Raw genomic sequence first — 17,217 nt, forward strand, 5'->3', positions numbered from 1 at the left:
TTTCCGAAGGACTCTGTCTCCTGCAGGGAAACACGGTTAGCGTCGATTTTCGCGATAAGCAGTAGCAGCAATTAGTGTACGTGTGTGCCTTTATGCAACCCAGCATCAATCAATTGGGCAGGGATTTTGTCGGGTGGTTCTTAATTGCCTTAATTATACCGGAGAAGTAACAGCCGGTGATGTATAAATTCATAAATCACGATAATAAAGGCCTCTTCTTCGGTAAAAATTTAAGCCCCATTTAAAAAGAGCTTATCGTCTTACTTCCTGAACCCATTTAACGACCCGCAGTTCGATTCTAATTATCTGTAATTAACCGCGGTAATTTCTATCGCAAATATCAACCCCACCTCTTTCCATCATCTCCCTCAATTTACCGAAACCTATTCTTATTGACTGACTATTCCACCTCGTTTAATCACTCGAGTTTATATTCGGTTCACGCGGAGACGCATTCATATATACATACCGAATGAATTAATCCTTTCAATCCTGAAAGGAACGCCTCGATCGTGACCTTTTGTCGACACTTTTCAATCACATTGCTGGGAATAATCAATTACAAGAATGAAAGAAGTGACAAGAAAAAATAAAATGTGGGCAGCTACGCGTAAGTGAAAAAAGATATTTTCGAACTGGTACAGTATACGCGAGATCATCTTGGTCGGAAACGATATATTTTATGTCGAATAAAATCTATATAGGGACTATATTTCTTCGTTTCGAAAAACTATGGCCGTATACCGCGTCTTTGGGAGCAATAAAGTTTAACCCCTGTATACGTGTACACGTATAAACGTTACTATCATACCTACCACCGTTTAGAAAGGGAAACATTTATTCCATTTCTGCTGTTCTTATCCTGGCCATCCACCCTTCGCGAGTGGATCCATAAGCTCGCGAATAAAATTTGAGTCAATGCTTGGAGTCCCTTTTTCCACGCGGTAAAGGCGAAAGGAAACTTTACACGTGAAACCGATTTACATCCTTTCAGTCGAGTCCCTGAGATCTTTAACGTACTGCAATCAGCGTCTCTGCAGAGCAATATGGCGGTGAATAGGAAGTTATCAGCGAATCGTTTTGGGTTAATTGCGGAGATATTAGGGCACCAAAAGCTTCCTGCAAGCTATCTGACTTTCGTTTAGCTCCATTCAGTCGATATTCAGTAAAGGTGGTGAAAAAAATTTACTCCGATTATCAAATACGGGTTTGTGAATTCGCAAATTTTTTTGCCGGAAGACGACGTATTTCCAAGTCTGAGGAGATACTTTTCCGTCCATATTTTAGTTCTACTATTCCCGGTAATTTCCTATTTTCTGTAAAAAGAAAATGAAGGTAAAATAAATCCAAGGCTTGTATAGCTCGGTGAGAATAGCAGTTTGTAAAGTGACATTCGAGCTTCTCAAACTCGTCGACCGTATTAAAGTTTTAAAAGAATCGCGAATGTGTAAGGGATTGTTGCGCCATATTTCAACATAAACGTGACGCGACGCGGAGTGAAATATTTTTTGTATATTCAGTCGTACGCTCCCGGACATGGGGAGCATATCCTGACCCAGGAGCCTCAGACCCTGGAACGAACATGATGGATATAAACTCGGACGTCCAGCGTAAGCGGGGGCATATTTCACCCAGACGATCCATGTCTGTCCATTCTACAGTATCTCGAACCCGGTGGGTATTTTTCCCAAAGACGCGTCGGTTCTTCGGGTCGAGGCGAAGGTGCAGTTTGGATGGGAAGAAAAATTGGCCGAGAAAAGGGGGGAAAAACGAGGGAGAAAGAAGCAGAGGATCAGGGAGGAAGAGTCATCGTCCGTAATCGGTGGTCGTTATCTCCCTTTCCTTCTCTTCCCTTCCCTGCATGGCATGACTCCCCTGTCCTCGTTCACCACACCGTTCACCGTAAAGTGCTCGTAAACACCATAAAAATAGTCATTTTCCTCCATCAGAGCGTCCTGCCAAATTCGAGGGGCTTCCTCTTTCCACGGACCGAAACACTCGGAGAAACGGACTTCCCGCATTTATATACATACATACAATTTGTCGGAGAGAATACCAGGATCATTACTTCCGGCGTTAAAGTTTCAAATACTTCAACGGAATCAAGTGTCATATACAAGCACCAAGGCTAGTGGGACAATAAAAATTTTCAGAAATTTGCAATTTTATGCGATCAGAATTACCTGAAATAATCAAAGAGAACCAGACTCTAATATAATCAACGTCAATAAAACTGAAAAAATTTCTTCTAGAAGCATATTGAAATCGTGTATAATTAATTTAACTACATATTCCAAAATTCAAATTTAGAAGGAAGATGAATTAACCGATTTTAAACTCCCCACAGATTTTCAATCAAGAAGAATTCGTTTGGAAGTGAAATCAGTTTTTTTTCTTCACCTCTCACAATGAGCTCGAATCAATTCCATTGAATTGAAAATCTTATTAACTTGTACGAATATTTCAATTTCGCCGATTGATCGTTTCTTGCTGATGTCTACATCTGTGGCGTGTCAGCGGAAGAAGCTTGCAAGGAAAGGCGTAAGCTCAGTGAAGTAGCTGATCTTTTTACCCCTGCAGTTCGGCAAAGGGAATCCCTAAGTTACCGAGGGAGCAGAACACGTATCGCAGTGATATGAAACCGTGAATGTACGACAGTTTACAATTTACATCATGGCGACCTCACGACTGTCAAAACAAATCAATTAACCACTTACCACATAATGTCAAGCAAGGTGAGTGGACATAAATACGTATTTTCAATCTATAAAAACCACGTTACCAATAGTTTGTACACAATATATCACTCGATGAATTTCTGTCATAATATTTCACCGAATAACCTCTCTGCCAACTTGAATATTTTATTCCAACGAACATTCGTCGTGGAAACATATAATAATAGACAATTATGGGGATAAGAATGTCACAGTATTTTAGCAACTCTCAATCATTTTTCTAAACAATTCTCACAGTTGGATTTTAGAATGACATTTTTCACGTATAATGCAAATAAACTGTTGTGATATATCGAATGTATTCTCATTGCTATATAACACTATGATTATAACTATAATAGTAAGAATAATAACAATAACAATGCTTCGTCAGTGGCTTAAAGTATTTTAGTTTGTATTATTTGTTTTATTAACCAGGGAGCGATAAAGAAAACTGCTGGGTCGAGTACTGTATTGAAAACAAAGAATAGACAAGCGGGCGATGCATCTGCCGATGTCTTGCCGTCGTCTGACTCAAAAGATTCAAAACTCACGAGACTCAGAGATTCGAAACTGCAAAAAACCCCACAGAACGTCTCCAACAAGCCGGCATCTAGCAAGATTAGTTCGAAGGATAAGCTCGCTGCTTCTCAAAACAAATCAATCAGGCACAATGGTCCTGGATCAACATCCAGATCCAGTACTGTTGCCAGCTCTCCGAGAACTGCAGCCCAGTTGACGAGCAGGACCACAACCTTGGGAGCAAAATTAGATAGGCAGAAAGTAGAAGCAGATAAAAGGCTGAAGAATGTTCCGGCAGTGGAACGGAATAAATCAAAAGAGAAAGCGAGTAAAAGTTACTCAGAGAAAAGAGGATCGAGTTCGATATATTTGCCAAAGACAGCTAGAAGCTCGAACGCTGTTACGAATAGGACGTCTAGTCAAGTTATTGCGTCACAAACAAGTTCGGTGCCTACACGTGATGAGCAGAGAGAAGGAAAGTCGGAGAGTCTTTATAAATCAGCTGAAAAGAAGCCTAGACGGGCGTCAAGAGAACGCAAAAAATCCAGAACTCTTAGTCCAAGCGAAATAAAGGTGTTACACCAGGCTATAAAGACCGATAAAGCTGCAAATGATAGTCTGTCAAAGAAAGACAATAACTTGGTAAAATCCCTTGAAGAGCAAAATCAAACTGCGACAAACAACAATACCGACGATTATGAATACGAAGATGATTTTGAAGTAATTTAAAATTTTTCAACTGGTTATTTGTAGTTGGATTAAGTTTGTTCTAACATTTTTCTACTCATAGGATTACGAATCTGACTTTCAAGAGTGTACTGATAGCGAAGTGTCAAACGTTAGCGAGGAACAGGAAATCTCAGAGAGTCCTGAACCTGAACCAATTGAAATGCAAAGAGAAGAGCAGGTAATTTCAACAGAACATCAATTATTTTCGAAAGTATAAAAATTTGCTGTTTGGACATAAAATTACTGAAGATTTCCTTAGTTACAGATTAAAACGATAAACAGTGCAGATGGACGAAGAAGCGAAGAGGAGCATATGCTGGATTCTGGTCACTACGAACTCACAGAGGCTAGAAAACGAGCTGCACGCATAGAATCTATGTCAATGAATCAATCGAAGGCACCGCCATTGCCAGAATTAAGACAGCCCATTAACAGATCGTATAGGTTCGCTATAGTTAAAATCAATTATCAAAAGTAATAAAGCTACTCACGAAAAACTGTGAATGATTGCTTTATTTTAGTAAAGATAGTTTAAAAAATAGTACAATATACACACTAGTACTTTTAATTATCATTTTCAGCATGAACGCTTGAAATATTTTCAGTTCTCGAGAGATAAATGATCTTACTTATAATAAAAAAAAAAAAGCTTTGTTATTTATTATTATTTCCGCCAAATAATACGAATATTCATTCGGTCAGGCACGAGAATACACCCGAAAACAGGTCATTACCCCCATCATCAACAGACGAAGGTTTTGAGGATGGGAGATCTGGAGATTTTACTAAATCTCCGCCTGTATCGCAAATATCTTTCATTGATTTTCAAAAACCAAAAGAGGACAAAGTACGAAAGGTAAGAATAAACATCATCATGTTGTAAGCTTCACAAATCTCTATATTGGCTAAGAAAATCTAATTTTTTTCAAATCTAGAAATTGCTTTCAAAATCTAAAAGAGGAGAAGAATTGTTGAACATGATCAAATTGGACAATGTCGAATGGTCTCTGATTGAATACACGCCTATAGCTTATGAAGATTTTATACTGAATTATGGACGATTAAATACTCAACAGGTATGGAAATTGAACAATTAAGTCTATGAAAATTTCACCAATGATGTAAATGTATTATCTGTAAAGTTAAGTTTAGTAAAACCAACATTATGGTGAATTCGCACACTTTTGCAGATCTCTGTACAAACCAACGAAGACAATCCTGACGCAGAAACGCAAACCGAGAGTATCGAACTTAGCAATAAATGGACCCAACATCCTATAACATGTAGAAGAAATTTGAACAACAGTAAAGATGTGAAATTGTTTAAATTGGTAAGGTTCTATACAGTTGTATTAAACGTTCAACTCTGCCGATGAAACTACTCAATGCAATGATCGTGAAATATATTTTTTATTAGGAACAAATAGGTGTTGGTGAAGATACAGACTGTGATGAAACGAGCATACCAAACTTACCGACTTACGATATTCTACAGCTGAATGAGTTTTTGAGTAAAGCAGGGAAAGTCATGCTTTCCTTGTTAGAAGAAAAAGAAGTTGGAGGAAACGTACTTCGGTCTAATTTGCACGAGCTACCCTTCAGCGAAGGCTTCATTAAGCTTGCTGTTGATTCGGTGTCTTTTCTAGTTGACAGAAGAGTGTCGCTCATACATTACTCAGAGACTTTGAATAAGATGTTACTGTCGATACACACTCTGAACAGTGAGGTAAAAAAAAGAATATGTATCTTGTACAAGCCATGGAACTTTTCTTATGCCGTCAAAATAATGTCAGATTCTTAAGTTGACTAAATCATAACAGGGAATTGAAACTTCGAACAAGGAATATTATCTAACAGACTGTTGCATTGGATGCGTTTGGAGTATCTCAGAACCGTCGAGGCCAGTGAAACTCTTTTACTCCTCTTGTTCTGTAACAGCTTGCTGTTTTCACTCGACGAATTACAACGTCGTATTTGCAGGTCTAGAAGATGGGTATGTACATTACGTTTTATTAAAGTACCGATTAATGGTACCAGATGTTGAAAGTTCAGTCCTAAAAATTCGCTAATGACTTTTATTTCAACGTTTGATTGTTCAACAGGTCAATAAATCTGTGGGACCTTCGAGAAGATGCAATGTGGCATCAAAAAGTAACCGATAAGGTAAATGAGGTGGACTGGGTGTTGCGATCACCAACTTACACTACAGGTAAAGCAGCGAATCCTCGTAATTCAATTTAATCCGCACACTCTGCATATTCGGTGTAAAATGCACTTTTCCATCATTTTTACTGCTTGTTCCAGCCGACAGTATCAATGATAATTATCACAGTTCCAAAATTGTCGCGATTCGTGTTGTATCTCACATTGAAAAAGACACATCGAATTCAAGCTACAACAGACTTGCACCAATTCAAGTAAGTTTGATATCCTCACTTTGAAGAAAGCTGTACACTTTGGTAACAGTACCTGTGATGTAACTTTCAGATTTGTACTTTAGACGAAGAAGGAGAATTAATAATTTGGAGTGTATTATACACTATGGGAATCCACACGGATGACTTAGGATTGGCTCAATGGGGTGACATTCGACTTCAGAAAACCCAACAGATTTCAATAGACACTAGAAGGGATAAGCTGTAAGTGAAAAAACGAGTTCCCCAATTGTTATTCAAATGTCCTTCAACAGCTAGACCCTAAATCGACAAACAATACTGGATTCTTCATACCTGAATACCTAATTTCATATCTCGATATATTTCAGGGAAAAAATTTTCACCGGCTATTTTGATATGCATGTTGATAGCATTGATACTAACAATCTATTTCTGGCTACTAACACAAATAGCGTCTTGCATGCGACGTGCATTGGCAACAAAGCTGCACCCAACGTTTACCAAGGGAATGAAATGGGTCAGTTATGCAATAATATATTATTATCAATTTAGAGCAGTTTCGTTATGCTAATGTGATATGCGTACTGAATTACAGAATTCTGTGGTGGCACTCGATGTATTGAAGGATGTCCTTTTAAACGATCCTACTTTCTGGTAAAAATTCAAATAATTCTCCTTCATACACCTGGGTCATTTAAACCTCATAATGTTATTAAAGCTCTGTTGTTTCTTCAATTTTTTACCCAACTATCAATTTTTAATTCCATTAGGTGGGGTGTGACGATGGCACCATACGACTTCATTCACTGAAGATCGAGCGAGCTCTTTTGCAATTAATTGACGATGAATGTAAAAACCCAGTTAAATCTGTACAGTGGTCAAAATCCAAGCCTTTTACAATTTTCGTTTTGGACAGTGCCTCCAAGTGAGTTGATTACGTATCTACAGTCATTCAAAGACCAGAAGCTTCTTTTCATCGTGCAAATCAACCCTTTTCTCAATTTCAGAATTCACATATGGAACCTAAGCAACAGTGATATGTATCCTATGTATACCATTTCGACGAAGAAATGGGGATACATAACGAGTATGCAATTGTCCCCGTGCAAAACTGATCACGATTTGATCAACCAATATTTGGTAAGTTATAATTTATACTTTGTCAATAGTCTCGGAAGTTGTTATATTTATGCAAATTATGAGTAATTTACTTTCAATCTCTAATGTGGCTAAATTAATTTGGAATATTCTGAATTTCAGGCTCTTGGAATGGATAATGGTCAGATCGAGATTCACAAGTTAAAGAAAGAATTTAGCTACAGTCAAAGAAATGAATCCGACCAGGAGCTTGAAACGTTTTTAAGATATGTAGATATTTTGTAATCGCTAGTCAAATTTTACCTCCACGTAATGTACGATAGGTATGTTTTAAAAAAACGCCTTTTGTAGTCTTTTATTTGTTGAATCGATTTCGTCGATCGATGGATTTCAAATTATTTGCGAATATCAGGTACGTAAAATCGTTAGGAGTTGAGTGCAGAAAATCTGATAAATTTTAACCCTCATGTTCAAATCACGCGGCGTTCCCATCTGAAACGAATGTGATGGATAATTACTCAAATATAGTCTAGAATATATACATCTGTATATGACAATCTTTATACCTAACGAATTGTAAGACTGGATATCGGCTAAAATTTAGAATGAATCTTTGGTTTTCATTATTTAATTTATTGTAATTAGTGCAATAATAATGAAATATCATGTCTCGGCAATCATAAGAATTGCAACAGTTATCTACTGAACATGTTCTTGAGTAAAACTTATGCACTATAAAAAGTGGTAATAACATCGAATTATGCACGTCATGTCCGATAAACCGTGTTCCAATGATATGGGTCCAATTTCAATCTTTGCAGTACGGATATGTCTGTTTAAAATCTAATTATTGTTCTTTTATGAATTGTTGAATTCCCCGTGTCGGGCCTGTGTAAAACACTAATTTAAAACGATAATACTGATCACTGTTATTATACCTGCGAGTTCTACTAAGAGCTTCGAATATCACTCCGTCCATTAAGCACAGTTCTTAATACAAAAATTGTAGATATTAGTTAAGAATAGCTGTAAAATAAAATCATGTTTATGATAAAAAAAAAAAAAAGCAGAAGTTTCGTAAACAGACTTTTATTAATACACTTATGGAATATTGCATTCAATTTTTTAGCCATCATTGCCGTCTCAAACTCTATATAAATTGACTCATTCCACGGTTTATAATGCTAAGTACAATACACATCAGACACAGTTGAAAAGGTTCAAAATGCAATTTTCTGGCGTTACTATGTGGTGGATTTGTTATTAAGTCTTCTACTATTTGCACATAACTTCTGTCAAGGTGGACATGACTGATGTCACTTTGCAGGTGCTGTGTTTGTTCCTGTATAAAACAAAAAGAAAAACGTAAGTAACTATGCAGAGAGTAAAATGATAAATTAATTGTTACACATAAAAAGACATTTGAAATCAGCTTCAACCATTTTAAATGACATAACTGAAATGAGATGCAAGCTACAAACTTGTCAAGATCCTTTCTTTCAATCTAAATTCAATGACATTCATCTAGGAGTATAAAATAAAAAAATCATTCAAAATTAAACCTAAAAATTTGTATCTGAATTCGATTAAAAAAAGTTAAATTAACTATGTGTGACTTTTGTACATGGGTCAACAAAATCAAAGCCAAGGCAAAAACAGAGCAAGGTACTGTCGATGGATTTGTACTACCACCAAGAAAAGATCCTGTCATCATTGTTCACGGCGGAGCTGGTAGAATTCCAAAAAAGAACCGAATCGCCATGCTGGAAGATGTGAAAACAGCAGCGATCAAGGCGTACACGAATTTGATAAGAGGTTCACATGTGCTTGACGCAGTGGAGGAAGCTATTTGCCACATGGAAAGTCAGAAGTACTTCAATTGTGCCTTCGGTGGTTCTTTAGATTACAATGGTAACGTCGTTATGGATGCGGGCATAATGGACAGTGGTTTTCAATTTGGATCTGTGGGTGCCGTTCGAGACATAGAACATCCCATAAGTCTGGCAAGATTAGTTATGCACAATACGGATCACATTTTACTGGCAGAAAAAGGAGCGCAAAGTTTTGCTGTGGAATCAGGAATGTCAATTCTGCCACCAGGTTCACTTATTCCCATTCCAAGTCCGTCTCCGTCTCTTGATGGGGAGAATGAAGAGGAGGAAGAAGAACCACAAATTGACTCTACGATAAATATCGAAGCAAATCTTGCAGGCGACAAGAAGCCTAAGTATGAGACCGTTGTGTTAAAACAATTTCCACAGTGTAGTCCCTACTACGGTCAAATGATCGAAGAAAAATGTGAGACCGAACCCAATTTAGTCAACACGTTCGAACCAACTCTATTAGAGGTATATAAATACTTTTACTGATAAATTTAGAATCTCATCAATTCCTTAAATACAAAGTATTATAATCTTGCTTCGCTTGATTTATGTTAAGATTTAGTATTCTTTGTTCAACAAGATAGGAGGAGTAGGAGCGGTGGCATATGATAGAAAAGGAAGATTGGCTGCCGGTACTTCAACAGCAGGTAATCAAGGGAAACTGAATGGCTACATGAGTCCAGCTGCTACAGTGCCTGGCTGTGGAATATTTGCGGATCAAACAGGCTGCGTATCGATATCAGGTCACGACCAGACAATATATGCTTACGCACCGGCACGGATGGTTATTAACAGATTAAGCGCCGGTCAAATGATTGACGAAGTATTGAACATGGAACTTGACGAATTCCAAGACAGCATGTACCAATCGAACATTGGCGCTGTGGCTCTGAATTCTGATGGCAAGCCAGCAGTTTCCTTCAGAAGCCAACATTTTCCATGGGCTTACTGCGAACTTGGCTGGCTTTATTACGGATTGGAAAAGAATCAAGTGTTTTCAAAAAAAATTGAAGGACTTGACAGACCCCTAGATTGTATGTGTGAGGGTGTTATATGATCCAAATAGACATTTGAGTTACTCACTGGAAAAATGATGCTGTGATTTCCATCGTAACTTCCATACAACAAGAAAGCCGGAGTCTGTTCTGTGTATGTGTTTCCAAATAATTGATCCATCTTAAGTAACGTGGAGTATATTTCTTCAAATCGTATTGACGATATGTTTTGATTAACCATTACCTGAAATTAGTCATTATGAAGCATGTGGCTAGAATAGAAATGATCGGTATGTTTACTATGAACATCTACTCACAGAACCAAGTGTAGTCCAGGTAAGAAAGCATGAATCTGGGTCTGATTCTTTGATACAAATTGGTTTGAAATCGCTACCTTTCAGACCAGAAGCCCAAGTCTGTTGATTTTGAGTTCCTAAACGTATGGGAAGAGCAGTTAACGTCAAACTCCATACATAATTTCTATATTTCTAATTCCGTTTGACTGATTCCCACGAAATCTTACCAGTGTTCTTCTTTACAGTATCTAGATTGATAAATGCAACATCCCCACCTCCATTTACAAGGCATCTGAAAGCACTTGTTTCATCTTTGTATTCAGCGCCTGTTCAAGCGTGTAAAATTTTGAAGTGAGTTTGCTACCAAATAAGTAACTGCTTCAATAAGTTTGATTGAAACGATATCCTGATTTATGTTGATGTAATGATGTTTTTCATGATTTATCATAACAGACTGTCTGAATTACCTTCTTTGCATAGAGAATATAGATTCGAAGGAACTGTATCAATTTTGATCGAGTTTTCTTTCAAACCCGGAACACAACTTTCTTTGAAAAAGTTTGACACTGCTTTTATGTCTAACGGATCCCAGTTGCTTCCAGACATATTTCTCATTATTGATACGAATGCGTTCCATCCTGTTGAAACGTAAGACACTTTATGTTTTTTATGATTTTTCATTACGAACTTTTCGTTTCAGATTAAAACGACCTCTATTGCCTCTATTGTAAATGTTCGTAATATTCACCAATGCTTTGATACCCAGTGAAACAGGCCTTCAATCCTCGGAGCTGTTCGAGAGTGTTAATTTTTGAATTGCTTCTCACCACTGCCGCTACTTTGTTCATATCTTCTATCTTGTTTGTAAATACATGAACGACATGCTTCAATCCTTTCCTTTCCAATGGAGAAAAAAAAAGGTAAAGTTAAGGATGGTCATGTCGATTACTATTACATTATGTGTGAATCAAGATTTATGTATCAGGTTCTCCTTACTGTCTAGCTAAGAGTTCTTCGTCCGGTCTTATAACGAACAATTCAACTTCTTGCTGTGTTACAGCTTCCATGCATGCCATCCTACTTGTACGTGCGATGCAAGATAAATTCGGTTCATCGCCATAAACTGAAAGAGCTTGACGAAGCCACATACACTTTCGCTGTTCAACGTTTGACGAGACACACCATTGGATTGTTCGAGATGGTTTACAAGGAGTACGGGTATTGGCGCTCAGAAATCCAGGCACTTTTAAAAATGAAATAAAATTAGACCTCCATAATAGCTACAAAACTATAATACTCAGGGATCAAAAAATAATCGACAAAACTCGTTTTACCTTGCCTCAAGTAATCCTCTGGCGTTTCAGAATCGTCGCGATTTATCGGTGCCAAGTGATAGTTTTCTAAAAGTCTAACCAAAGCACCATGCCATGGTACGTTTTGGGTATCTAGGGTCATCATGAGGTTGAAGACCTTCTCATTTTTCTTACTAAAATTAATAGCATATAATATTGGTAAATGTGAGTCAAAAAGCTTGGAAACAGTCTCAGAATAAGTGCGATTACCTATTTGCCACGACAACTGGCCAAGATTTTGCTATCCACGGACAAGGTTCTTCGGTCTGCATAGACCGGGTTGTTCCATCGTAGCATAAGTACCTGTAGTCGTCTTTGTTTATACTTTGTGCCTAAAAAATTACATCAACTGTCACAAGCACAAATTAAAAACTAACTGCGAATACTCTGACGAATGGAAAAACTGTAAATATTACCCAAAACCATGCCTGTGCATCGGCTATTCGAACCCAAGCTATGTCACCAACGCCATCGGTCAGGCACATGAGCGCTCCTGTTCGCCCGTGATATTTATCATCCGAATAACATCCCGCAGGATTGTTGCAAAGAGCGCAAAGGTTTCTGTACTGCGATTCTGCGTTCGCATAGAGAAAATGTATCAAATATATTGCTCACAAGTTTAATTGCATTATTAATTGCACGTGTAGAACTTGACCTTACAATATCAATTTCACTAACTTAATTTACTGTCCAGGTTCGTATCCGTTGACCAGGGTCCAGCCATGCAGGCAGCTCCGAAAAACTTTGATGCGGCTGCGACGCGATTCTCGATTGAAGTCTTATTCGGATCGCATTCCTTTTCAATAGCTGTATTCTCAAAGTACTACGGAAGTGAAGAATGACAAAAGTTATTAATTCTACATTAGTTGGAGAAAATTCATCCCCGATCTACCAATTATGCAAAGGAATATAATGCCCTTGTATAATTACTAACAGTAGCTAGTGTTGGTGTCCAGTCACTGGTGGATTCATAACCAGGATGGCAAAATTTCTTTCCTCTAACATTCCTCAGATCTTGAATGCCCGAAGTGGTACGGAACAGTGCGACAATTTGATACTGGTACTTTTCTACACAGTGACAATAAATTTTTATGAATAAGTAACAATTTGCATATTCACACTTAAATAAGGCATTTATATGTAAAAACGAATACATGCTGAGCGCAATGCCTTACTTTCGGGGAAAAACTTTAACTCGTTTGTGACTAGAATATTGAATTCTCTCGAGGATGCAGCTGCGGCTAAATCTTCGGGTTCCAAGACCGTTAGATCACTGAGCTCCTCGCCAACTGCTCTAAGACAGGCGAATCTACAGCATTCGACAATTATTAATACTATAACATTTTTTTTAATAATTCAACAAACCGGAACTGTCGGTAATTTATTCCGTATTTAAAGGTAGGAATCAATGTTTACTTGCCTATCCTTTGTTATGATACATTTTACTCCACTCTCTGGCCTGTCTAAGATTGGACAGTTTTTCTTTATCCTATTGTCGGTGTGCTTCCCCGAGACCACGCATAATCTCACTGCAAAATTATGTAAAAAAAAAAAAAAAAGAAAAAAAAATACTTATGGGATCATTTGGCATTCAAATATTATAATAAACTGTCCTCAAGTCTCTGAGGATAATTATATTCGCCTGCATCCCTGCATGGAAGTATCGCAGTAAAGGATGTTTAAAAACTCCAAATCAGACGATTCTCGGTATCTCGGGACTGCAATCCGTTAAAAATTGGGATCAGTCGTGAAATAAAAAATGCGGCAAAAAGTTTATAAGTTATAATTTATACACGTATATAAACTGGAAACGGAAACCGCGATACATCGCGGATGTGAAAATGTCGTTGAACCGCATCGAACTGAATTAAACGTAGCCGATAAAACTTCCGGCGTGCAGGGATATTCGGTGTATTGTTAATTAGAGGCTGAAAAAATGCTCAGCCTTTCTCATTCGACCGTCAAGTATTCGCCTACTTTCTATTTATTATCTTTCTTTTACTATCTTGCTTTTCCATAAATGGAAACTAACGTATCTAACGAAATATATGCGAGTGATGTCAGTACAACGTTACAGCTGGAAGCTCTACGCAATTATCGATAAGAAACATGGAGATAAACACGCCAGCCGCATTCACGCATCTTTCTGTTACATTAATTTATTTATTAATTAATAATTCATCGTTCCTCTGTGCGGATTCATGAAAAGAACGCCGATGCGTACGGATGCCGAGGAAGTGATTAATTTCCTGTTGGATTGCATGAAAACTGAAAAAAAATACACAGATAAGAAAAGACGTTCCGCTGCTTTAATTGCAACCAAAATTCCGAACATTTATTAAACCTGAACCGGCACTACCAGTTTGGCAAGAATACGATATAAATTCGTCGGTGTAAAGACGATATGCACATGCTGGTTGTATGGATGCAGATATATACACACGATCATTTATGTTTATTATACGGATAACTGTATATATATATAATTACGATCATACCAGTTAGCCTTGCCATTTGCAATACAAGATTCTAGCAAAAGTTAAAAGTTTAGTGGCATTACAGCCAGGTTTCTACATGTAAACTTGCGCGGAAATAGTGACGGTTGTAATTCGGACCTTCGATCGGACATTTTTGAATTTTCTTACGATCTATGCCGGTAGACTTTATTATCCTTGGTACTGTTAAGCAGGTATTCTGCAACCCTGACAAAAGGCGGTTTTTCTAAGAAGCTATCACGATGACGGGAAAAAAGTCTGAGCTATAAATATAACCACTATACATTCTGTATCGGTCATTTAGTCATTTGCGACGTTGTAACAGTGGTATCCAAAGGTCATCCGCGTTGCTATTTGTATTGAAACGCCCCTGTGTATTTACGCTATTCGAATTACACAGGCAGCTGCTTTGCCTACTGCTGCAAACACTTAATTCGGTAAGATTGCAATATACGATATTTACCCCACTAAATTTAATTCACATGTCTAGTCATGTTATTCTTCAACCTTTCAAATTCCAGCTTACATTTGTCTTCGGCGTTGACGGAACCGTCGTTCAAAAGCAGAACCAGAAAAGTGAAGAAAGCCTGCAGTGAGCTCAGCTCTCTCATCGTGGAATAATACGGTGCAATTCAATATAATTTTATATCCTCCTCTCGTCTTATTCACAGATTGACCCCGACAACTTAGGAATTATAGATAACCGTGAACTTTTATTGTCAGAACTAATAATATAACACTGATTGTGAGTAAACTTATATACCGCGAAAAAACACTTGTTGCCGGTCCGAGTTAGCTTCGCGATGTTATTGTTGCAAGTATAAGTTGTCTTTGAACATTCACTGCCAAAGGCGGTCAGTACAGGCACGTAAAACTGATTAGTCAACGGTTATAATCACCGTGCATGCAATGATGTATCACGTGTGAACTCAACGCGGTTGTGCAAATTTGCATGGCCCTATATTATACGTACCTACGTTATATGCAAAAAATTAACGCGTTAACATTTTATCCGAAAAATTTATCCGGCACCACTCATAGAGCCGACTCTAATCACGAGGGATATCACTAATTGCGTCTAAGGAAAATGAGCGATCCGTTGCCATAGAGAGACCGTTGGACGGCTGAAAACTGACCGAATAATCACCAACGAAATTGTAAAACAAGCCGCGATACGTCTTACCGCAATCTCCATGCACGCACAGAGGCTGACCGAACGACTAACCAACGGACGAACCAACAGTCTAGACCCCCAGACAGATACACGCTTGTGTTGTACACTTTCCAGACTCGATTGGGCGAAAGAATTCTGACTGAACTTGAACCGCAATACAGACCGTCTAGTTCGTCGCCCAGTGGTAGAGATTTTTAATAAAACACCTCTCACTCTCTGCCTAATTTTTTTCGCTTCGTACGCTCATGTAGTCTTTCACTGCGACGTGTTGAATCGATTCCTTATTATTTTTACTTGTTTCTGAAAAATTTAAGTCATTAGTCGAATCGTGGTGAAGTGGAATTGCTTGTTTTGTTATTAATTGGGAAAGAGATTATTAATAATTGAGATGCGAGACGTTAGAAGGAGACGATTGCGATAGATTCCATGTATTCCGTACTGCGTTTTGTTCTTTTACTAATTGCTTAATTCAGTCTTGACTGAGTTAATTTTTTGCAATGATGTTGACGCCAACGTAGTTTCTTCTGATTCCAGTCCTTGCATTCGTACATAGATAATAATAACCGTTATAATTATTCTGTCGGGAGCATGAATGGGAATTTTTTCCTTGCCGGTATACGATCGGATTAATTAACCGACCCTTAGATAATTGATATAATAATTGATACCTATTTAATCTTGTAATTCCCGTTGGTATTCTAAAATTTTTCTCTTCAATTTATTTGACGCCGTAAACAGGATTTTAGTAACAAATAATCCGGGTCAATTTAACGGCCTAATAAACAGTGACAGAAATAAATAACACAGTTCTTTATGTCATACAGTTATTATTTAAAAACATCATTTAACTTTTACAACATTATTTAACATTCATTCTAATTATGATAGTGTTTAGGTAATTCATACTGCATACATGCTAGATCTATCTATAAATAAACGACACAGTACAGGACAACGGTACAAGTTGTAAGCGTGTAATACATGCAATAGCCGCACTGGCATTATTCGTTTTGTATCTCGTTAATCGTAAGCTCGTCGCATCTTCGTTTCGGAGTTCAAAACCGTTTCGTGTATATACAGAAATCTGTGATCTCACGTATACAGTTCGTACAAACGTGAGTTGAACACATCTCCGATTGTACACACAGCTACATCAATTCGGTAGTAGTAGTGTAGTGTAGTAGTAGTTGAACGAGCTACACATTTACAAAATTATGTGAAAATTGACATGGCGTGAAGAGCGACAATAGGCAGTGCGTCGCGGTCGTTGAAGCTGGAAGAATCTATTCCGGCGCTACCTACTCCCACTCAGGATAATAATTCCGATTTAAAATCCCTCGGCATCTCGAGAATCTCACACATTCAATTGGAATTTCGTGCGAATTCGGACGTCTTCGGTAATTCTCGGTACGTGTTTTCGTTGTTCGAACGAATCCACCGCGCGTGGCTGACAGACGCCTAGCTGTCGCAGTGTGACCGTCGTAGCGTCTGGTTAGGCGTACAATTCTACAGTAAATTCTGGGCCCCGTGTGTCGAATATTTTACAAACGCACACGATGG

At 37.9% G+C, this 17,217-nt stretch overlaps 2 protein-coding genes across 4 annotated transcripts; one reads left to right on the forward strand and one right to left on the reverse strand.

Annotated features, from left to right (window-relative positions):
- Nucleotides 1–2,541: 2,541 nt before the first annotated feature.
- LOC124413451 (cytoplasmic dynein 2 intermediate chain 1) lies at nucleotides 2,542–8,505 on the forward strand. 3 transcript variants are annotated; one of them, XM_046894034.1, is made up of 17 exons: nucleotides 2,543–2,735; nucleotides 3,156–3,959; nucleotides 4,030–4,146; nucleotides 4,228–4,412; nucleotides 4,671–4,824; nucleotides 4,904–5,044; nucleotides 5,159–5,299; nucleotides 5,386–5,694; nucleotides 5,789–5,961; nucleotides 6,071–6,177; nucleotides 6,273–6,385; nucleotides 6,456–6,607; nucleotides 6,733–6,881; nucleotides 6,960–7,018; nucleotides 7,135–7,289; nucleotides 7,372–7,504; nucleotides 7,625–8,505. In XM_046894034.1, exons 1-17 carry the CDS (start codon nucleotides 2,724–2,726, stop codon nucleotides 7,745–7,747), a joined length of 3,027 nt encoding a protein of 1,008 aa, XP_046749990.1. In that variant the 5' UTR covers nucleotides 2,543–2,723; the 3' UTR covers nucleotides 7,748–8,505. The 3 variants fall into 3 exon arrangements, with proteins under 3 accessions (XP_046749992.1, XP_046749990.1, XP_046749991.1); XM_046894035.1 differs by having other exon boundaries at nucleotides 2,544–2,735; nucleotides 4,234–4,412; XM_046894036.1 differs by lacking the exons at nucleotides 6,733–6,881; nucleotides 7,372–7,504; nucleotides 7,625–8,505 and having other exon boundaries at nucleotides 2,542–2,735; nucleotides 7,135–7,276.
- A 30-nt stretch (nucleotides 8,506–8,535) lies between these two features.
- Nucleotides 8,536–15,718, reverse strand: LOC124413454 (transferrin). Its single transcript, XM_046894040.1, has 15 exons — nucleotides 15,010–15,718; nucleotides 13,409–13,517; nucleotides 13,164–13,297; nucleotides 12,923–13,056; nucleotides 12,667–12,811; nucleotides 12,405–12,562; nucleotides 12,199–12,320; nucleotides 11,971–12,122; nucleotides 11,633–11,879; nucleotides 11,385–11,533; nucleotides 11,104–11,274; nucleotides 10,864–10,962; nucleotides 10,658–10,773; nucleotides 10,429–10,584; nucleotides 8,536–8,804 (listed from the first exon to the last, which is right to left on the reverse strand). Exons 1-15 carry the CDS (start codon nucleotides 15,092–15,094, stop codon nucleotides 8,613–8,615), a joined length of 2,169 nt encoding a protein of 722 aa, XP_046749996.1. The 5' UTR covers nucleotides 15,095–15,718; the 3' UTR covers nucleotides 8,536–8,612.
- Nucleotides 15,719–17,217: the final 1,499 nt, after the last annotated feature.

Source organism: Diprion similis, chromosome 12 (assembly GCF_021155765.1).
Source record: "Diprion similis isolate iyDipSimi1 chromosome 12, iyDipSimi1.1, whole genome shotgun sequence".
NCBI classification, from domain to species: Eukaryota; Metazoa; Arthropoda; class Insecta; order Hymenoptera; family Diprionidae; genus Diprion; species Diprion similis.